General features: G+C 43.2%; 1 protein-coding gene across 1 annotated transcript; it reads left to right on the top strand.

Moving 5' to 3' along the window:
* The first annotated feature begins 571 nt into the window (after positions 1-571).
* TARS1 (threonyl-tRNA synthetase 1) lies at positions 572-22,749 on the top strand. The gene is made up of 19 exons (XM_035100560.2): positions 572-736; positions 2,825-2,905; positions 4,288-4,478; positions 5,252-5,375; positions 6,368-6,489; positions 6,806-6,923; positions 7,808-7,872; positions 7,960-8,038; positions 8,846-8,992; positions 10,446-10,544; positions 11,879-12,045; positions 13,405-13,567; positions 13,656-13,793; positions 14,862-14,939; positions 15,787-15,887; positions 15,981-16,085; positions 18,086-18,158; positions 19,873-19,987; positions 22,261-22,749. The coding sequence occupies exons 1-19, from the start codon at positions 713-715 to the stop codon at positions 22,407-22,409; spliced, it is 2,139 nt and encodes a 712-aa protein (XP_034956451.1). The 5' UTR covers positions 572-712; the 3' UTR covers positions 22,410-22,749.
* Positions 22,750-23,151: the final 402 nt, after the last annotated feature.

Raw genomic sequence — 23,151 nt, 5'->3', positions numbered from 1 at the left:
TTCTGACTTGCCAGACGCTTTCATACCAGATAAAATACATGGCAAAAAGTGGAGCAACTTAGGAACCGGCCACTCTATGCAGGACCAATGTGACAGACTTCAGAGGGGCGCAGTACAGACCTTTGAAAGGGCACGTTTTTATACAGATCAGTTTTTCTGATTTTTTATTTTTTATTCTGAAGTTTTATCATTTTTGAAGTAATTCATACCATATCCGTATGTTTGAAAAAGACCGTGCAGTTGGTTGGAAACCTATGTATACCTAAAAAGTGAAAATGCATTTCTGTGGGTTTATATTTTTTTTTGAAAACTGAAGTTAGCAATTTTGGGGAGGGGAGGGGGATGCATTTTTTTCTGTCTGGGGCGCAAAGAACAGCCTGGCACCGGCACTGACTCTACCTGGCCTCCGATTTCTGAAATGGGATCCCTTGAGAAAGCGATCGAGCGGTCGCGCTCAACGGCCAAGCCGCGTCCTCGCTCTCTCAGCTTCCGCTTTCGCTCCCGGGGATCGCCATCCTTCGCGCTCCGCCCCACGACTCGACCTGGGCGGGCCTAGGAAACACGTTTTGCGGCGCGTTGCATCAGCTGCCGGGGCCTGCGCGACTGAAGCCTGCCCGGTTGAGTTCGCTGCCTGTCGCTGCCATTGGGCTCCTCGCCGCCGCGGAGGGAAGAACCGGATCGGCCTGTGCAAGCAAGCAAGGAAGGAAGGGAGATGGAGACGGCGGCAGATGAGCAGGTAAGGGGGCTCCAGTTTGCGCCCAACCTCCGTGGCGAGGCTGGCTGGAGGCAGCACTCGCCCTCGGTGCCTCCAGACTTAAAGAAAAGAAAATGAGGCCTCGCCTTGGGCTCTTTTTCTCTCGCTTCTCCGGGGAGTCCCGTGTCCCGGCTGGGTTTGTAACGTGAGGAGCCTGCTTGCGCGCACGGCCACTTTTACGCAGCGCCCTTTGCTGTGAAATCTTCGGCGTGTCCTTTCATATTATAACTGACGCCCCCCCCCCAATATGTAGAAATGAAATAGTTTGCCCCCCTGGTTCCCTCGCACCCACCCCTTGCTGGAATACAAGGCCCTTCCTTGCAAGGACCTCCTGACACCCGCTTGTAATGTGTGAAGCGCCATTCACGTGGGCAGCACTGTATAGTGTTACGTGGACTCTCGGGAAGTTGCCATGCAAATGTCAGCGAGGATGTTGTAGTTCGAAGCCCAACATTAGTCACAGCTGCCGCCTCGCCACCCTTATTCCCGAATCAAGCTGGGTGCTTGTCTTTTAATTATTCTCTCCATTAAAAAACAAAACCTGCTTGGTATTCCACCTCCAAGGAGCTCGGAGTGTTGTGTAAAGATGGGGGTCATTCAATAAAGAATGGTAGTTGCTGTTTCGTTTCCTCTCCAAGGTAGGGCAGCCCTTCCCGTAAAGCAAGTGGGATCTAGGAACAAAAAAAAGTTGCCTCATACAGAGTCAGGCCATTGGTTCATCTAGCTTAGTACTGTTGACACAGGCTGGCAGCAATTCTGAGTTTCAAATGAGGGGAATTCCTAGCTCTGCCTGGAAATTCTGGGAATTGAACCAGGGACATTGTGCAGGCACAGCAGGTCCTCTTCCTCGGCTACGGACCTTTAAATACCTCTTTTTTAAAAAAGAGGAAGTGCTTTTCATTAATTTCAAACAAACTGGACTGTTTCTTTTTAAAATCCTTGCCACTGTCCTTATTTTTGTGGCGTCCAGTTTTCTTGTTTTACTTTAGTTTTGTGAACTGTCCTGAGATCTCTCCTACAGAGCAATCTGGGGATCTAATAAATCAGTAAAAAAATAGCCACAAGCTGCATCTCGATGTACAAAGGCAATAGGCTCAACTGATCACCAGAAGCTTGAGGATAAGTCTGCCTCCATCTTGGTATTTCTGGGTTGCTTGGCTGCTCCTGGGCATAGAATGTCAGGCTAGATGGTCTCCTGCTGCCCAAATTGTGAGTATAAAAGAGTAATAAAAATGGATTGAAGTACAACAGGCCTGTGTTGAAAGCCCCCTCCGTACTGTACATTCACTCATTGACGGTGGTTGTCAACTTTTAGAGACAAGGAAGTGTTCATGCCCTGTTTGTGCACCAGCCAGGAGCGCCAATGGGCTACAGGCATCAATTGTTTTGGGATTCCTGCTTTTAACTTGGCAGAATTGGATCACCAAGTGAGTAGTCCTCAACAAACTTTCAGGTTTGTCAATGCAAGGTCCCTGGGTAACAGTTTGGGCATTGGCATCACCTGTACTTTCTGAGGAAAGAACAGCTGTGTTTCTGCCCTTTTCTTCAAAGAGAAGCTTGAGGGCCAAGGAGTGCAATTCCCAAGGGAGCCTCCCATCTTGACAGCTGCGTAGCTAAGCATTTTGACTCATCCAAAGTAGGATGAGTAGGATGGTTGTTTTATTATTATTACTATTACTATTACTATTATTATTATTATTATTATTACTTTCTTTTAGCCCAGGCATCCCCAAACTGCGGCCCTACAGATGTTCTGGCCTACAACTCCTATGTTTCCTAGCTAAGAGGACCAGTGGTCAGGGATGATGGGAATTGTAGTCCAAAACATCTGGAGGGCCGAAGTTTGGGGATGTCTGTTTTAGCCCAATAAGAGGATTGTTAATAACAGAAATGAATTTGAGATTCCAGTGCACCTAAAATGTTCAATTATCCTGAGTGTATTCATACTAAAGTTACAGAAATTCCTCTGCTGTTCTTATCATTTCTAAAGAGAATATTGATTTTTCTAGCAGGATTAATGATGACACTTTTTGAAACAAGTGCCTTGGTGGTTTTCTTTTATTCTTCTAGATTGTTGCTGGGGAAGAGAAGAAGAAAGAACCAGGAAAGAAGAACAAGAAGGAGGGAACTGGTGATGGTGGGTGTTTGGAGGTAAGCCTCTGCTTCATGTTTCACAACGGTGGGCAACTGGTGGTCCTCTAGATGTCGTTTGACTACAGCTCCCATTATTCCTGACCGTTGACTGTGGTTCCTGGGGCTGATGAGAGCCCAGCAACATCCCACCTCTGTACTTAAACTGTTTACACCCTGACCTGGAGCATATTTACTTGGGAAGTAAGTTGCCCTGATTTTTCCATACAATTTTGTCACAGTTTGATTTCGGATCGATGCAAAAGCAAGGCACACCCTCCAGCTCTCTTGCCGCTTCTGTCAATCAATCTTTTCTTATAACAGACCTCTCTCTGTACCATAGGCAGGGTGCTCCAAGAAGGCACCTGTAGATAATTTGGTCTTTATGGCTCCACCTCTAAAGGTCTATCTACATGTGGATCCAGGTATACATACAAACATCTCCCTGTAGCATAGAAACATTATGGGGCTTAGTTGAGATATGCTGGAGGTTGCTCAGAGGCCTGAAGGGATGTGTGATCTGGCTAGCTATGGTTATATTTGAGATCAGGCCCGGCCCTACGTGCAGGCTGGGTGGCGCAGGGCACCATGGTGCCGGCCCGCCAGGAGGGCGCCGCAAGCTGCGCCCACCCGCTGGCCGACCGGTCCGCCGCGCAGCTGCGCCTGCCTGCCTGCCCGCCTGCCGCGCAGCAGCGCTTGTTGCACCCGCGCTGTGTGCGGCGTCCACCCGCACACCGCGCTGGGAAACGGGGCGGGAGGGCGCCGGAGGATCCGGCACACCACGGCGCCGGGAGCGCTTAAGACGGCGCTGTTTGAGATGGTTGGGTAGGAACATAAAAACAGCCTGGGTGGATCAGACCCAAATGTCGATCCCCAGTCCATAACTTTGTTTGCAACAGTGGTTGGACTTAGGCCTCTGGGAAGCATTCAAGCAGAGCATGGAGGCAAGAGTTTTTGCTTTTTAACCCCCTCCCCCAAATATTTGGGATTCAGATGTATGCTGCTATTCAATATGCAGATTCTATTTTGTTATAACAAGCTATAGTAAAATAATATGTTGACTTAGAGCTATTCTGGATGGTTTCTTAGAAGCATACTTACCAAGGTTTTGTGCAACTGCTTTATTTATGGCATGGTTACTTTTGAAGTACATTAAATATTTTAGATGAACTTTGAAGTACAGCGGTACCTCCGGTTACGAGCGGGATCCGTTCTGGGGGCCCGGCTGTATCCCGAAGATTTCATAACTAGAGGATTGTGTCCGAGCTCGCGCGAGCGGCAAACCCATTTCTGGGTTTGCCGCGTCCGCAACCCGACGATTACGTTACCCAAGGGTCCACTGTAGTTAATAAGACTACTTTCCACAAAACTCATTTTTCTCCACCTTTCCTTTTTGCGTGCAGCTGAGTCAGTTGCCTGAATACATCAACCCACGACTAGAAATGTATCATAAACTGAAAGCAGAACATGACGCGCTTATGGCAGAACGAGCTGCTAAAGAAAGCCGGCCCATTAAAGTTACCTTACCTGATGGCAAGCAAGTTGATGCCGAATCCTGGAAGACAACGCCATACCAAATTGCCTGTGGAATCAGGTGAGCTTCCTCTTAGAGTACGGCATTTCTTATTTGGGTATTTAATCCTTAATAGTGTGCTAACCACCCCCTCCTCTGCTTTTATTGTTCTTTCTTTCTCTAAAATTGTGTTCAATATTTTAAAAAGTGATTTATTATAGGAATAAGCTTATTGTGAAGATGCTTGCTTCAATGAGGTATATTAAAGTGATTACACACACACACACACACACACACACACACACACACACTGGCAGTAGTTCTATGCTACTTCATGTGGGTAACTGTTAGTCGCTGGATAATAATTTTGAATTAAACTCTGGAAATTCTATACAGTGGTGCCTTGCAAGACGAAATTAATTCGTTCCGCGAGTCGTTTTGTATTGCGAAAATTTCGTCTTGCGGTTTTCCAATTTAAACAAAGCAAAGGAAAAACAAACAAACAAACACCGTCTTGCGAAGCACAGCCATAGAAAAATTCGTCTTGCAAGTCAACAAAAAGATCGCAAAACGCTTTCATCTTGCGAGTTTTTCATTGCACGACTGTACCTTACAGAAATCTTCTCTTGAGCAAAAGAGCTTGATCCACTAAACACACACACTCTCTGATACCAGGTTTTTACATCTTGAAAAATAATCTTTGAATAGCCTTGGTAGGATTAGGAAGTTGGTTCATTGCTTATGGGAAGTGCACATTCAGAGAAGTGATCAGTTGTAACGCATGTGCTGTTGAAGTATATCTGTTGTTTCTTCCTGTATACAAACAGCTTATTATAACTTTTTTGCCTTTTTAGTCAAGGCTTGGCTGACAACACTGTTATTGCTCGAGTGGACAAAATGGTTTGGGATCTAGATCGTCCTTTGGAGGGAGACTGCTCCTTGGAACTGCTAAAGTTTGATGATGATGAAGCAAAAGCGGTAATCTACTATTTATAAACTGCCCATTAAGGAAGGAAGGCTTTAAAACAGAATACCTGGACTGCGTTTAATTTTTAGGAATAATTTCTTCAACATCTGAGGCAATTGATGTTTAAGTTGATGAGCATTCTGCACTCACCGTATAGTTTTCTAAATCTTTCACTGACCAGCAACGTCATCACCTGCTGTTCAGTTCCTCTGAGCTTTAAAACCATTTCCATTGTTCTGAGAAGTAGGTTTTGTTTGCAAAATAGTTTTGAGGGCATGTGCGAAGGGACACTCCAGAGCGGGACAATTGTCCAAATTATATTGAAACGTATGGTCTAGTGCAGGCATCCCCAAACTTCGGCCCTCCAGATGTTTTGGACTACAATTCCCATCTTCCCCAACCACTGGTCCTGTTAGCTAGGGATCATGGGAGTTGTAGGCCAAAACATCTGGAGGGCCGCAGTTTGGGGATGCCTGGTCTAGTGGTTAGTGTTGGACATTGACTGAGGAGACCAGTCCCCACTCAGCCATGAAGCTTGCTGGGTGACCCTGGGCCTCTCACTGACTCTCAGCCTAACCTACCTTAGAAGGTTGTGGTGGTGATTAAATGAGGAAGTGGAGAACAAAGAGTTCCACCTTGAGCTCTTTGGAGAAAAGGTTGGATATACTGTAAAATGAATGATATTGGGGTGATAGCTCAGAACAGATGTATTGAAATCAATGGACTAAAATTTACATCCCTTGAGTTTAAAGAGTCTATTCAAAATGACTAGCATTGGATATTTCTTTCAATAATCTTCAAACATTTTTTAATTGGGAAATCACTCTTTATTAAGATAGAGATTAGCACAGTTTAATTTTGGAAGAATTAATTATGCCAAGTAATACAAAAAGGGGAGCGGAAAATTTAAATGTTTACGCATTGTAACTCTTGGATTACTGTGGACAAGGAAGATGTTAGATGATGGAGTCTGAGATCCCTCTCTTTCTTCCCCTCTTGCTAGGTGTATTGGCACTCAAGTGCCCACATAATGGGTGAAGCCATGGAAAAAGTATATGGTGGCTGCTTGTGTTATGGCCCGCCGATAGAGAATGGGTTTTATTATGACATGTTCCTTGAAGATGGGTAAGTTTTTGCTCTTGTTAAAGTGAACGTGTCTGGATTGTTCTATATTGTAGCCTAGCCTAGATGAAAGAGAACACAAATCCCCCTGGAACGTGGATTGAATAACTGTGAATTTAAATGGTTTGCTGTTTTCCTTCATGATGATGTCGGAGTGACTGGTAGTGTACATTCTCTGACTCTCTGGTTCCCTGTTTGCCTAGAGGCCAGCCTTCTTGGTATGGCAAATTGTGTTTTTGTGATGGAACACGTGGGAATGTAAGAGAGGGATAGAGCTCAAGAAATCAAATTAAAAAAATAAAATATTTGTCCACTCTAGGGGTGTCTCTAGCAATGACTTTCCTGGTCTAGAGGCACTATGCAAGAAAATTATGAAAGAGAAGCAACCTTTTGAGCGACTGGAAATTAAGAAGGAAACCTTGCTTGAAATGTTTAAGGTAAGATTTCAGAGCCTATGGTTCATGTCATCTGTAACTATCACACACGTCTACAACAGCGTTAGCTGTGTGTTCTTTTGCAATTTTTAATCTAGTTACTTAAATGCAGATTATTAGTTTACCCAGGGCTTATGGACTTGATGGATGGCAGATTCCATTTTAGCAATCTTAGGTAGAAGATTCGTTTTTTCACTAAGCTATTGCCAAATACACACCCCCTTCCATTGTGCTGTGGGTCCTCTTTTCAAATCAACTGCTTATTGCAGTATTGAATGGTTCAGATGGGATAATGCTTTGAAACAGCTGAGAGATACACATATACTGTTTTTACTAGATTATTACAAAGATTTAAGATGGAAATATGATACAGAAATCTCAGAATCCTAATCATTCTCCCTTGAACTTCTCTGCTTCTCACTAGTTTACTAATCTCACAATCCAGTATTGGTTTGTGTAAGTCCTATGGTATGAACATATAGGTAGCTTCAAAGAACCGTTTCCCCCCCTCATTATATTATGAATCTTGCAATCACTAGGCTGGGAATTAAGTGCAACTATTGGCCCGTGAGGTTCTGCGGAGTCCTGGCTAACCATTTCTGTTAAGGTCAGGCAGAATGGAGATTTCAACTAAGGCTGGAGATTTTCTGAAAATTGGATCGTGCAGTTGTCGAGCAACCCATATTTTCCTTGAGACATCTTTTAAGATGGTTTGACTTCATGAGACGGAGAAATAAAAATCTTAGATGTCCGTAGAATGACTTTTTTTTTACGGTTCCCTTTTGTATGCCTTGGCAATACATTATATGCATACTGTATGTGGAGATGCAATTTAGATCTTAACAGTGTTCATAGAATTTACTCCCACTCTTCTGTTTTTCTCAAAGTACAATAAGTTCAAGTGTCGGATCTTGAATGAAAAAGTCAACACTCCAACTACTACTGTATACAGGTAAACAAAAACAAAAATCAGCCCAAACCCAGAGCTTCTATAGTGCAACTATTTGGGAGTCTGATTGTTATCCTTGTGTGGTTTTAGGTGTGGCCCTTTGATCGATCTCTGCAGAGGACCCCACGTAAGGCATACTGGTAAAATAAAGGCCTTAAAAATACATAAGGTAAGAAATTAAGCTATAGTACAATTAAAGTAGGAGTGTAGACATCTCAGGGCTAATCCTCAGTGGTTTTCTGGGAGTGTGCTGAGGTTTTAAAATCAGATCAAAAATCAATTTCATTAATGAAGAATTAATTCATGAGAGTGGCTTTCAGCCAGTGTAGAGATCTTCTACAATTCATACTCATTCTCCTATACTGCACTGCAGCTAGGAAGACAAGAAACCTAGATACCAGTTTAACTTGCCTGAATTGTTTTTGTAAATTGCTTTGAGGTTTTTTCAAGCAGTGTATAAATTATATGAAGTAAATAAATTAAATAATATTAAGTTAAAGAGTTTTTTTAAAAAATGTACCATTGTTCTCATGCTAGCTATTGGACTCAGTGGACTGAAAGAAAATACTCTGGCCCCATTTAAGTTAGCATATTTCATGTGGCAGTAAAGGCTTTGTAAGTCCCACTGACTTCAGTGAGAATTTAAAGCCCTTCGGCTTTTTTGGTTTTTGTCCATTCTCATGTCTTTGTGTATTGTGACCATAGTTGTCAAATGATGGGGCTGCTTTTTTGGGATGCAGCTTTAGAATGTGCAACTGTTTGTTTACACTACATTTTAATATCCTAATCTTCCCCTCCCACTGGGTTTCTCAAGCACAAGAAACTTTAAATTCTCGTGAAAATGTAAGAAGTATGCAGCTCCAAAACTCAGGTCATATCATATACATAGCGAAGCCTTCCTGAGTAAAGTTTAGAGTTGCTGTAAATAAGCTCTGCAACATCACTTTGTGGTATTAAACTGTTTCTGTGATTCCAGAATTCCTCTACATATTGGGAAGGGAAGTCTGATATGGAAAGCCTGCAGAGGATTTATGGAATTTCATTTCCAGATCCAAAAATGCTAAAAGAATGGGAGAAGTTCCAAGAGGAGGCGAAAAACAGAGATCACAGAAAAATTGGTCGGGTAAGATTAACATCGCTAGCATGGATTTGAGCTGGTCATATGAGGAGAGTAAAATTGCTCCTTAATGTTTTGGATGTAATAAAATAAATGGTATATTTAATTTTGTAGGCATTATTTCAAAATACTTTTAAAGTATGTATTTATAACTTAAGATGCTGAATATTTAGATGTAGGCATGTATTAACTTTTAGCATTTGTTTGCTGTATAGACGGCAACCATTTTAGGCACATGCAATTGACGTGCAGGTCCTTTTGGACCCGGAAGTGGGTGGAACAGGAGATGGAAAGGGACAGAGCACGCTTATGAACACTGTGCGATGCGCAGAGGGGCTGGAAACAGAACCCCCACGGGAAATGGTTGCTGCCTGTATTGCAGGGATGGGAGACTTCTGGGCCATGGCTTCCCAAGCCTTTGAATTGGGGCCATGGCATTCCCTATGCCACAGTCCCGCATCGACTCACTTCACTTCCCTGCTGTGTTCTGCTCCCTCCATGAATACAGCAAAGTGACCATGGACAAACAGAAGGATTTCATTCTTGGCTGGCTACTCTGATAAAGCAGAGTCCACTTCTTCTTTTTCTTTGGCGATCACTCGTTTCCGAGTAAGATTGTCTTCCATAAACAGGGTTTTAACAATGGGTCCGTAAGTGTCTGTGGAGGCCAATTCTGGATCCACACGTCCTTCCACAGTGGGGACATTGGTTTCCAGGCGGGAGTTGATAACGGTGTGGATTTGCCAAGCGTGTCTTCCTCTTAGCACGTTTCTCCCTTGCGTCCTGAGATCGCGTTTCTTCAAAGCCCATGACACCTTTGGTAAAGGCTGTTCTCCAACTGGAGCGCTCACAGGCCAGTGTTTCCCAGTTGTCAGTGTTTATACTACATTTTTTTTAGATTTGCCTTGAGACAGTCTTTAAACCTCTTTTGTTGACCACCAGCATTACGGTTTCCATTTTTAAGTTTGGAATTTTGACAGACCATTCTCTTCCTGCATTTCGCTTTTCTGAGCTGGGCTGCCTTGCTATGCCTTGTGAAAGGGGAGCCCCCTTCTTAGCACACACAGAGCTACCTGTCTTCCATTAAGGCCAGCACACTGCCTTCCCTCGTGAAAGACTCTCCTCTAAAACCTGGTGGAAGCAAATGGAACATGGCGTGAAAAATTAAGTATCCAATGGCAAATGCCACAAACCCATTAAACATTTTTTCATTCATTATAGTTTCTCTGAATGTTCCTTTTCTTTTTCTTCACGCTGTGGTGGAATGAAACATCTTCCTACTTATTTTCCGCCTCTTCTGGAGAATGTTCACGTTTTCTTAGAGAAGCTATGTATGTTTTGAAGGCCTGGCTCCTTTTGTGTAATGTCATAAAGCGATGATTCATTTCGATGTTGCCTAAGAACCTCCGTCGCAACTTTAGCACAGGGTGCAAACCGCTTTTTTGGTTTCTCTCCCCAGGATCAAGAGCTGTTTTTCTTCCATGAACTCAGTCCTGGGAGCTGTTTTTTCTTACCAAAAGGAGCGTACATCTATAATTCGCTGATAGCATTTATTAGGGTAAGTTTGAGACACATGTCCAGTTCATCTTTGCCAGCAGCCGCCTGTGATCTCTTGGAACAGTGACTTTTGCTTGCACAGAGGCAATGCAAAGGAGAACATTGTACTGACTGCTTCCAAAGCTCATATGAGCCACATAATACAAGAGTTGCTTGCCAGTAGGCCTGCCCTGCCCCACATGTTTCCAGAGCAGACCTACGCAGCTTCCGACTTGTGTCACAGCCTGCCAGACATGTACAGTGACCTGGCAGTAGCTCGGGATGTTAACCCTTGTGCTGCCTTCGCAAAAAAACACACACAACCCAGGTTTATCCATCTTTAGCAGGGTCACTTTGTAACTGGCAGCAGCATTTGGCTTCGCAGTTACAAGTTGTGAAAGCCTGTATTAAAGCCAAGTATAACAGCAGAAACAGAGTACAGCAGACTATCATCTTGTATTACTCACAATTTATTGACTGTACAAGTCACTCATAGCTTTTAATGCGTTTCTATTGTTTTTGGGGCCCGTTTGACAACTAGACTATCAGTTCATGGTTTTGTTGATCTGATCATTAAAAGAAGTGGGTCGCTATGAGTTACAGTCCTTGGCAAGGTCCATAATGTTTGCTTCAGATTTGGTGTTACATAGTCATAGATGTAGGGACGCGGGTGGCACTGTGGTCTAAACCACTGAGCCTCTTGGGCTTGCCGATCAGAAGGTTGGCGTTTCGAATTCCCGCGATGGGGTGAGCCCCCGTTGCTTGGTCCCAGCTCCTGCCAACCTAGCAGTTCGAAAGCACGCCAAAAAAAGTGCAAGTAGATAAATAGGTACCGCTCCGGCGGGAAGGTAAATGGCATCTCAGTGTGCTGCTCTGGTTTCACCAGAAGTGGCTTAGTCATGGTGGCCACATGACCCGAGAAAACTGTCTGCGGACAAACGTCGGCTCCCTCGGCCAGTAAAGTGAGATGAGCGCCACAACCCCAGAGTCGTTCGCGACTGAACTTAATTGTCAGGGGTCCTTTACCTTAATAGTCATAGATGTGTGTTGTGCTGACCCTCTGGCATCAAAAGGCAGATTACCACTGTGATACCCTCTTTCTTTGTGGAACACACGTTTTCTCTTGCCCCTATACCCTATTATTATTATTATTATTATTTTATTATTATTATTATTTTATTAAAGTTGTGGGGGGAGCAGGCTAATAGGCCTAGTTTGTTGATCTGCCATGAAGAGTGCTTTGCTCAATTTTGACACAGATTTGACATCTCTGTAGGCATTTGAATCATCGACTGGACTTTCTCAGTCTGCCTCCTCTTAGGTGTTCCTGATTTTTAACTCTCTTATTTTTTCCAGAGTGAATACCGAAAGCGAGGATTCCAGGAAGTTGTGTCACCAAACGTCTACAACAGCAAACTTTGGGTGACGTCAGGGCACTGGCAGCATTACAGTGACAACATGTTTTCCTTTGAGGTGGAAAAAGAGATCTTTGCTCTGAAGCCGATGAACTGCCCTGGACATTGGTACAGGCTTAGTTGGGGACTGCTTTGAGATTACTTCACTTTCTTTCCCCTTCCTAGTAAACTCTTGTGTGGTGCTTGGCCGCCGTCAAAACATCCTTGCCAGGGTGGATAAAAATCAATGATTTTTTTAAAAAAGTAAATTTTAAAAATCAGATTTTTAAAACATTTAAATCAGATTTTTAAAAATTTAAATCGGATTTTTAAAATAAAATGCTTTTGGAGGAAAAATCATTCTAAAGATAGTTTTCTATCTAAGTTACATTATAGCCCAAAGGCTATTCATCAGGAAATAAGGATTTGTTTTAAATTTTTCATGTTTGCTAAAACTCAGTCTAAGTTTTTTTTTAAAAAAATTTGTTCAACCACATCATTTGACAAACATGGATATATATGCTATAATGTTATTGTTTTAGTTAAATAAATTGTTAATAAGGAAATTATTATTTTTCTCCTTCCAATAAAGTACAGCAGAAACGTTGTCCAAATATAAACAGTTAACTTATTAAACCTCACAATAATTTCACAATTATCTGTCCATGTATTTCTAATAGTATCACCAAATCAGTAATTTTTTATATAACTAAAAACTACTGTGAAAATTTATTATTCCAATTTTCTGGTTGTAAGTATTAAGATGATACCAGCAAGAATGAGTCTTTCTGTAGAAAATGATTTAAATCAAGTCTTACTGACTAGTGATTTAAATCGTGATTTAAATTGATTTGATTTAAATCAAATCCACCCTGATCCTTGCACAGTTAAATGTGCTATTTATGCAATGTGACCTTGGGCTATAGAGGAAAAGATTCTGTGTCTTCATATGGCAAAGAGCCAAAAAAAAAAAAAAAGGACATGGATCATTTTTCTGTAATCACTGCTACTGTTACCACCACTTCTGCTCCTTCAACTTCACTTACCTAGATTCCTACCTGAACCTTCCTTCTCCTTAATAATCTCTGTGCCTCAGGCCTATGCCAGAGACCATGGCTCTGACTCCTGCTTTTCCCCTTTGCCCTGTTCCTTTGCATTCTACCTCTTTTCCATTTCCATTTGAACCCCCTTGAGCTAAAAAGGACCAATTGTGACTTGTGATTCAAAACGTTTCAGAATCATCAACCCGTGATTATACTTCGCCTTTATCTATCTGGTCTGTGCGCTGTGCCAATCATTTGGGGATTCCTTTTGCAGTCAGCAGAGTCATTAGAATGTTTTGGGAGAGTATATTTTGGAGCAAGAGTAATATACAATGTAAGCTAAATTGGCGGCATCGGAGGTTGTCGGCCTCTGTTGTTCAAGGCAGCCTTTGAAATGCATTCTCTTAGCAGAGCTGATTTCCAACACATGCCCTGTTCCCTCCAGCCTCATGTTTGATCACCGGCCCAGATCCTGGAGGGAGTTGCCACTGCGACTGGCTGACTTTGGCGTTCTCCACCGCAACGAGCTGTCGGGGACCCTGACGGGCCTCACCAGAGTGAGGCGCTTCCAGCAGGATGACGCTCACATATTCTGTGCCATGGAGCAGGTACAATATGACACGCAGTTGTGGGCGGGAAATGGCCTCATAAAAAATGCCGGGGCTTTGACTGCATCTCCTTTTGTTCCTTGTGCAGATTGAAGGGGAGATAAAGAGCTGCCTGGAGTTCTTGCGTGCCGTATATGACGCGTTTGGCTTTTCCTTCAAGCTCAATCTCTCCACCCGCCCTGAAAAATACCTTGGAGATGTTGAAGTGTGGAATCAAGCTGAAAAGGTAGCCGATGCCTCCTTATAATAATAAAAATAATTTATTATTTATACCCCGCCCATTTGGCTGGGTTTCCCCAGCCACTCTGGGCGGCTTCCAACAGAATATTAAAATACAATCATCTATTAAACATTAAAAGCTTCCCTAAATAGGGCTGCCTTCAGATGTCTTCTAAATGTCTGGTAGTTGTTTTTCTCTTTGACATCTGGTGGGAGGGCGTTCCACAGGGGGGTGCCACTACCAAGTAGGCCCTCTGCCTGGTTCTCGCAGCGAGGGAACCGCCAGAAGGCCCTCGGCACTGGACCTCAGTGTCCGGGCAGAACGATGGGGGTGGAGACGCTCCTTCAGGTATACTGGACCGAGGCCGTTTAGGGTTTTAAAGGTCAACACCAACACTTCAAATTGTACTGGGAGCCAATGTAGGTCTTTCAACATCAGCTCCTTGACCAGGAGCTGCTTTTAAAAGCCTATTTAAGTGAGTGAAAGAACTAAGGGGTATTCTAGGTAACTGGATAGGCTTCAGATGTTTGTTAATGAAATTTGTGTTTTAATTTCCTGGGCGGGGGGGACTAAGGTAGCAAATGCTCCATGCCTATTTACGTTCAAATTGTGCTGTGAGGAAGAGAGAACAGCAAATGAATTAAGCAATGCAAAGCCACTTTATGGATTTATGGACTACTTAAAATGAGGCTGCATTTTAAATTTTAATATTGTACAGTGGTACCTCTACTTACGAATGTTTCTACTTACGAATGGAGCTCCGTCTGCCATCTTGGATGCGGTTTAGATAGGATTTTTTTTACTTACGATTTTTTTCTTCCAATGCATTCCTATGGGATTCGACTTACAATTTTTTCGACTTTCGAATGTGCATTCGGAACGCATTAAATTCGTAAGTAGAGGTACTACTGTATTTTAATCTGTATTTTAATTAATTGTTTTCTTTTCTTTTATGTCTTATTGTATTTTTATTGGTGTTAGCTGCCCTGAGCCCAGTTTTGACTGGGGAGGGCGGGGTATAAATAAAAAATTTATTATTATTTTATTATTAACCTGTATATCCTCTTCCGTTAGCAACTTGAAAATAGCCTGAATGAATTTGGTGAGAAGTGGGAACTGAACCCTGGAGACGGAGCTTTCTATGGGCCAAAGGTTAGTAAATTTGAAAACTTGCCTCACTTCCCAGCATCTGGTAACTTTTGATACTTATTTCCACAAGCAACGATGGTAGATAAATTGTCCATCAGAGTTTATTTAGTTCTTAATTCCCACATGTCTGTACATACTTGTGGGAGGCAGGCAAGTTAAATGCTGCTTAAGAATGGGTCCGTTCCCTCTGCACTGTATAAGCAGAATGATACGTAATTATTTTTCAGGCTACTTGGAATATAATGGACCTGGTTCATTCCTACTCTGGTGAACTTCCTTGCAGGGTAGAGAGCACACGTCCGCTTCACCATACAGAAGGCAGCCTTTACAGTGTGTGAACTAGGCTGTGAGATAAGGCTAGGCCCAGATACATTTTTCCTTTGTGGCAGGGGGAGCCATCCCAGCCTAATTGTGTTTATTTAGCAAAAAAGAGTTTGTAATTGGCCAGGTGTTCACTTAGAAAAATGATCAACGAAGTTGAGAATCGAGATGGGATGGGGGACAGAAAGTGGCCTTGCAAGCTAACCTCACATTAATTGCCAGCCGGTCTGATGGCTAATTGGCCACCAGGATGCTTCCCTGTTCCCCCAGTTGGGTAGGGGCTGAAGGTGAGAGCAGATGCAAGGTCACCTTAGCATCGCGCTGCTCTTCCACCAATGAGGAACCTGGCGCAAACCTGTGGAGCTCATGAAAGACTAGGAGAAAGTGAGCCCATGGGTCCTTCCTCCAGGTGGTCCATGGTCAAAAGAAGGTGGGATGAGAAAACGGGATTTGCTTTAAAGTGTTGCTGAACCCAAGAACCCAATTAACATTCGCCTCATTTCCTCCCACTCCTCCCATAACCCAAAAGATTGACATTCAGATCAAAGACGCCATTGGCCGGTACCACCAGTGTGCTACAATCCAGTTGGATTTCCAGCTGCCAATAAGATTCAATCTCACCTATGTGAGGTGAGTGTGCCGTGTACTTCCTTTGGCTACAAAGCGTTTCCTGTTTCGTGAGGAGTTGTGTCTTGACGGAAGCCAATTTTTTTTATCTTCTAGTCACGATGGCACAGACAAGAAACGGCCAGTGATTATCCACCGTGCTATCTTGGGGTCTGTGGAGAGGATGATCGCTATCCTGACAGAAAACTATGGAGGCAAATGGTACTGAATATCTCTCTCTCTCTCTCTGGTTTTGCCCAGTTTGCCCAAATTTAGCTCATCCAGTGAAGCAGGCACAGTTCAGACCAACTGCTTGTTCCAGACTCTGTTCTGCCTGGCTGTCGTATTTTTTAAAATGTTCATTGGATAGTGCATATGGCCAGCTCTGTGAAATCCTATGAGTGTTCAATATTTTGCCCGAGCATGTGAACAGGAGGCCAGGTGTTTACATACAAGCCGCCCCCCCCCACCCTCCCACTGCACACCTGGTTTCAAACCTTCCCTGGGTTCCTGAGGGTGTGGAGCAGGCATCCCCAAACTTCGGCCCTCCAGATGTTTTGGGACTACAATTCCCATCATCCCTGACCACTGGTCCTGTTAGCTAGGGATCATGGGAGTTGTAGGCCAAAACATATGGAGGGCCGCAGTTTGGGGATGCCTGGTGTTGTTTGTTGTTTAGTCGTTTAGTCGTGTCCGACTCTTCGTGACCCCATGGACCATAGCACGCCAGGCACTCCTGTCTTGCACTGCCTCCCGCAATTTGGTCAAACTCATGTTCGTAGCTTCGAGAACACTGTCCAACCATCTTGTCCTCTGTCGTCCCCTTCTCCTAGTGCCCTCAATCTTTCCCAACATCAGGGTCTTTTCCAAGGATTCTTCTCTTCTCATGAGGTGGCCAAAGTATTGGAGCCTCAGCTTCACGATCTGTCCTTCCAGGGAGCACTCAGGGCTGATTTCCTTAAGAATGGATAGGTTTGATCTTCTTGCAGTCCATGGGACTCTCAAGAGTCTCCTCCAGCACCATAATTCAAAAGCATCAATTCTTCGGCGATCAGCCTTCTTTATGGTCCAGCTCTCACTTCCATACATCACTACTGGGAAAACCATAGCTTTAACTATACGGACCTTTGTCGGCAAGGTGATGTCTCTGCTTTTTAAGATGCTGTCTAGGTTTGTCATTGATTTTCTCCCAAGAAGCAGGCGTCTTTTAATTTCGTGACTGCTGTCACCATCTGCAGTGATCAAGGAGCCCAAGAATGCCTGGTGTGGAGGATACTATCATGTTCAAGTGAATGTGTGAGGAACCCCCTGAAAGCTGGAACCTTTGGGAAGGGAAACATGTGCAAGGATGCCGGCTTGCCTGTGCCCCCCTGCCCCCCCATTGCATATGCCTTTGCTTATATCTCTCACAAGCGCTTCTACTAGGTGTGGGCACCATGGGAAGAGTGGAAGAGAGAGTAAAGGAAAAATAAGCGAGTTCTTGAGGCAATGCATTGAGAAAAGAGTCTGTGGATATGCGTTCTATAAAGAAAGAAGTTTGTCTCAACGAAAAAGGCACGGCAGAAAAATTGCTGAGTTTGTCACCCCAAAGAGCTTAGGAAAGGTTATTAAAATTGTTTAAGTAATTTCTGTGAGTAATACAGTAAGCCTGTAACTTATGCGCGTTTAACTTGTGCGCATTCATCTTTACATGTGTGGCATTAAAAAAGAAAACAAAAGGCTGGCGTTCCAGGAAAAAGGACTTTGCCGTCATGGAACCCAATGAGTTTTGAGTGCACACAGTTTTTGCTTAACCGTAGTCTCGAGAATGTAACCCCTTCATACGTTGCAGGTTTACTGCACTCAAAGGCTTGATTCAAGTGAGTACTGGGCCCACAGACTTCCCCTGCTGCCTGCATAGGATTTGGCACTTCTTTCATGATCGTTGAAATCGCGATTTCTTGTCATGCCCAAACTGGGAATCCCATTTTAATTTAGGTTTACTGGAGTTTGAAACAAGGAACTGGTCTGATCCGAATTAGGACATTTCCTGTAACAGTGTAATTTAGGTGCTTCGTGGCCCCTTTCCAATGAACTCTCATTAAGTGATAGGACTGCGGAAGCCCGTTCCGTCAGCCCTTTAAGCATAACATTGTTTGCTGTTCGGAGTGCAGTGTTGTCTTCCAAGTGGTATAATGATGTCTTCTGCTAATCCCCCTACTTTTGTTTCCTCCTTGCACAAGGCCGCTCTGGTTATCTCCTCAGCAGGTGATGGTGGTGCCAGTTGGACCAACACTTGATGAATATGCCCAAAAGGTAGGGGCTTCCAGTCAAGTCCTATGAGTAATAATAATAATTTATTATTTGTACCCCGCCCATCTGGCTGGGTTTCCCCAGCCACTCTGGGTGGCTTCCAACAAAGATGTAAGATACGTTAAAATGTCACACATTAAAAACTTCACAGAACAGGGCTGCCTTCAGATGTCTTATAAATGTCAGATTGTTATTTATCTCTTGGTCTTGGTGGCTGCTCCCAGTCACCAGTCTAGCTGCCGCATTCTGGATTAGTTGTAGTTTCCGGGTCACCTCCAAAGGTAGCCCCACATAGAGCGCATTGCAGTAGTCCAAGCAGGAGATAACTAGAGCATGCACCACTCTGGCGAGACAGTCTGTGGGCAGGTAGGGTCTCAGCCTGCGTACCAGATGGAGCTGATAAACTGCTACCCTGGATACAGAATTGACCTGCGCCTCCATGGACAGCTGTGAGTCCAAAATGACTCCCAGGCTGCGCACCTGGTCCTTCAGGGGGACATTTACCCCATTCAGGGCCAGGGAGTCCTCCACACCAGCTTGCCCCCTATCCCCCCAAAAACAGTACTCCTGTCTTGTCATCCATCCTCCAACCGCCTCCAGGCACTCACACAGGACCTTCACTGCCTTCACTGGAGCTAAAGCACCTGCCATTGCTTGCTGTTTTCACACTGGGCTGTTCGTAAGGCAATTCTACACATTTTGGCCAAGATCTTTTAGATGCCCTCTGTGGTTTGCGCATGCGCAGTTGGAGTCTTAACTCTTTTTCTTCTGATATAATAATAATATATTATTTCTACCCTGCCCATCTGGCTGGGTTTCCCCAGCTACCCTGGGCGGCTTCCAACAAAAGATTAAAAATACAGTACATTAAAACATCAGTCATTTCCCTAAACAGGGCTGCATTTGGAAGCATTTTTGTGCAGATTGAAGGTATCGATCAATTTGGTTTGTTGTATTTCTATGCTGCTTTCCATTCAGATGAATCCCCAAAATGTTTTACAATCCACCACCACCACCAACAGTGTAATAGAGCTTCACATGTACAGCCTAAATAACATAATTAACAAATCGCCAGTAGAACAATTGCATTTTACGAAACGCTATTAACGAACCAGCAACTAAAAAATAAATATCACCATTACAGCATGCACAAATGCCCTTCCCTTCCCTTGCCTATCTTTTGTCGTATGTACAATGTATATATTGTGCGAAGCAGTGTGCAGGTGTGGGATTCCTGTGTTTGTGAGTGAAATGTGCCTGAGCACTAAGCAAACCCTATTTTCACGTTACTAAAAATATTTCTACACTTGTTATAAATTTGTCACCCTCTCTCTCTCTCTCTCTCTCTCTCTCTGCCCCAAATGCATTGATTCATAGTGCCTAACTTGTATACATTCCGTTGTAAACTCTGTTGCTTCTTAAGCTTTCTCCCAATGGAAGAACACTTGGCATATATATTTTTGCTGCTGCTCAAATTTTTCAGTGTTTTTAATTATGTTTTATGCATATTTATGGACTAGGGTTTTTTTTTTTAAAAAAACATTTTGTAAGTTGTAAGCTGCCTCAGAGTACTTAGTCCCTTATTTATTTATTTATTTATTTATTTATTTATTTATTTAAATAAATAAATAAATAAATAAATAAAGGCTAGACCTAATTCCCTGGGAATTTAGCCTACCCATAACCTAAATACTTTCCTCTTGCTGTTGTCTCCAAGGTGAAGCAACAGTTCCATGATGCTGGCTTAATGGCAGACGTTGATGTGGATGCTGGTTGCACCCTGAACAAGAAGATAAGAAATGCTCAGCTTGCACAGTACAACTTCATTTTGGGTAAAAACACCACCTTTTTGTATGTGGTAGGACTCCGTTGGGACAATGTCCTTCAGAGGCTGCTAGCACTGAGCAGTTATATAATTGTTAGCTTGTAAAGTTTGCTGCCTTTGCAAGCAGACAGTGAGAGAAGTATTCCCTTTGGAGCTTGCCTGTACTGCCTCGTTAGCCGGAGCCATTCTGATTTATGTCAGATTTATAGCCACCTCTTGGGAAAAATCTTTGTCCCTCTTGCCTGTTAAGAATCAAGTAAATTGGCCCAAGTCTTCTTTTGTAGCAGAGCGGCTCAGAAACATCTGTCTTGCTGCTCGGTAATTTGTCCTGCTTCTTTATCAGCATTGTAAAAAGGTAAAGAGTTCTAGGACACATTTTGTTCTCGGTGTAAAAAGCAATGCATGCAACATTCACTGCTTATCACATCCCAGTAACAGTGGCCTGATTCTCTTCCCTCCAGCTGCCCCTTACATAAATTTCAAAGGAGAAAGGGAGCCACTCATATTTGACATGATCTGCATATATTTTGCATTAGTGCATATTCTTGCGCTCAAATGCAATTGGGGTATAAGTAACTTGCTCTTCTCCCACTATTAAATTTGTGTCCTACAGTTGCAGTGTCTCAGTTGTGGTTTTTTAAAAAGATTTTTATTGAAGTACGAGAATTTTTACATACCTTATATTCTCTCCTTCCAATTTTTAATTTCCCGTACCATTTTTCCTTCCCCTTCCCACCCCCTCCCCCACCCATAATCCATTGGAAGGGTTCAAACAGTTGTCCTCAGCCACGGGCACAATGTCTTTAATTTCCACTGAATGTCTTCTGGTCCAGTAGTTGTTATCCATTGAAGATAGGAGTTCCATCTGGTCCTTATCACAGGCCTTCCATGTTATTTCCTGTGACGTTACTGCCACAATGTCTGACTGAATGAATTCAAACAAATAATTAGTCCAAACCTCTACTGTCCATTTTTCTCTATCTTTCCAACCTAAAGCTATTATTGCCTTTCCTGCTAGTATCATTGCTTTGAAGGTGTGCTGGTCACCTTTCTCTATGAGTTGCAGTGTCTCAATATGCTTGTTGTTGTTTTTTACATCTTAAGTGCGCATGTGAGCTGCATTGCAGCCATCATGGCAGAAATTCAGAGGAGCCAAAAGAATGCAGAAATAGTTGCAGCATTTGTTCAGCATCCTCCAAAATGTAACATCCCAGAATATCTCTGATTATACGCTCATCCAGCTGTCCTTGGAAAGTGCCCAAAAAGTTCTCTGTCATCTTGAAAAATTGTTCCATTGCAGAACTTCTCTTGGTACTGAGGTTTAGAGTAAATCAATTCAGTAGCAGCTTTCTAGTATCTTTTTAAAAATATGTGACCATCGTCAACATACTTATTTCTTAAACTCTATTCTTTCAGGCTATACAAACATATCCAGTTCCTTTTATTGTATGGATTTCCCTGTTACACTGCCGTTTGATTCTCCTCTGAACCCTTCCCAGTTTATCTGTATTCTGTTGCCCAAAGCACTAAATGATGCTGCAGATGTTCTGAGTTACTAATACTGAGCAGAGTAGCATACAGGCATCTCGCCACTTACGGATGGGTTACATTACTGGGTACCGTGCGCATACATGAAACTGCTTATAGTGAGGAACACCATCTAAAAAGCCTGCAAATGCCCTTTAAACCTCTGGCAACATCCACCAAACCATAGCTGCCAAGGTATCCCTTTTTTTAAGGGAAATTCCCTTCTGCTGAATAGGCTTCCTCGTGAGAAAAGGGAAAACTTGGCAGCTATGCACCAAACTCCACCACAGTTGCTCCCTCCAAACCTCCTTTCTTAAACTCTTTAACTCTCCACAGGCCTCAAAGGTCAGTGCAAAGTCTTGTGGGATTGCAGTTGCAAAGGCTTCTGGGATTGCTAGCTGTTTCTCTGCCCTTTTGCAGTTTTCCCACTCTTTTGGGGACTTTTTGCCCTTTGCATGCCTTTTTGCAGTTTAAATTAAAACACGGTCGAACATGCGGAAATAGGGAGTCCCATGTAATTCCTTCATTTTGGTTCTTGAGTATTAAGTAGTATATAATTGGTTGATGCTCTCTCTCTCTCTCTCTCTCTCTCTCTCTCTCTCTCTCTCTCTCTCTCTCTCTCTCTCTCTCTCTCTCTCTCTCTCTCTCCCTCCCCCTCTCTCTCTCCCTCCCTCCCTCCCCCCCAATACTTTTCAATGGTCAGCAGTAACAAGATCTCCTTTGTAACCTGCTTGTCTCTTTTCTGTCTTTTAGTTGTTGGTGAAAAGGAAAAGGCAAGTGGGACAGTGAACATCCGCACCAGAGACAACAAAGTGCATGGCGAACGCACCGTGGCTGAGACGGTGGAGAGGCTGCTGCAGATGAAGGACTCGCGCTGCAAAAACGCTGAAGAAGAATTTTAGCCAAGCCCTCCTTCTCCACATTTTTTCTTCTTCTTCTCCCTGAGCAGTTAAGCTTTCTGGATTTAGCAATGTTTGCTCTGTATTGCATTTGATAAGAGATCTTTGTCAAAGGAACCAAAACAACCACTTGCTTTTGTATGTTGAGAAATTAAGTTGTAAGTCCATTTTGTATAAATGTGGGCAATTGCCTTGATTAGCCGCTGCAAGCTCCAAGTCTGTGGCGCTTGAAGAAGCTAAAACTGAAAGGGACAATGGAACAATTAATCAGGGATTAAAGCGCCACTTGTAGCAACCCTCTGATAATTTATCCTCTTAGTGAAATAAATTTGTATTTCAGCAAGATTGTGTAATGTTTCTTGTTTCTTGAAGCTTTGCAGCCCTGTTAATTATTGTGTTTCATTTAAGACATCACAGAAAACATCAAAGTGGCCAAATCTCTCTTCTTTGGGGGCTTGAATCTGTGTCGTACTGATGACTAGGTTTAAAATAAGGCTGGAATATGAGACTCAGTCTGTAGTTCTAAAAGTTGAAATATTAATATTTGATTCCTCCTGTTTGGCAGCAATTATAGTAATTTATTGTTTATCCTGCACCTATATCGTATTGTTTGTGATACAAAAATTAAGAGGCATGGCCCTATTTGCAGACATGCAGCTTAGCAAAACCCAACACACGAGGCAGAAAGAAATGGGGAGGAAGTAGGATTATGCATCACATGTCATTGGGAAGTAAGTAGAACACA

This window comes from Zootoca vivipara, chromosome 11 (assembly GCF_963506605.1).
Source record: "Zootoca vivipara chromosome 11, rZooViv1.1, whole genome shotgun sequence".
NCBI lineage: Eukaryota > Metazoa > Chordata > Lepidosauria > Squamata > Lacertidae > Zootoca > Zootoca vivipara.
The sequence above is the reverse complement of the archived record's forward strand: the minus strand, read 5'-3'. Positions and strand labels throughout refer to the sequence as shown.

Bases quoted from the DNA above. Each gene is read 5' to 3' on its own strand.
- TARS1 (XM_035100560.2), top strand. From the start codon at position 713: ATGGAGACGGCGGCAGATGAGCAG. The intron at 8,993-10,445 runs GTAAGATTAACA...TTCTCTCCCCAG, and splicing joins ATCACAGAAAAATTGGTCGG to GATCAAGAGCTGTTTTTCTT. The intron at 15,888-15,980 runs GTGAGTGTGCCG...TTTATCTTCTAG, and splicing joins TTCAATCTCACCTATGTGAG to TCACGATGGCACAGACAAGA.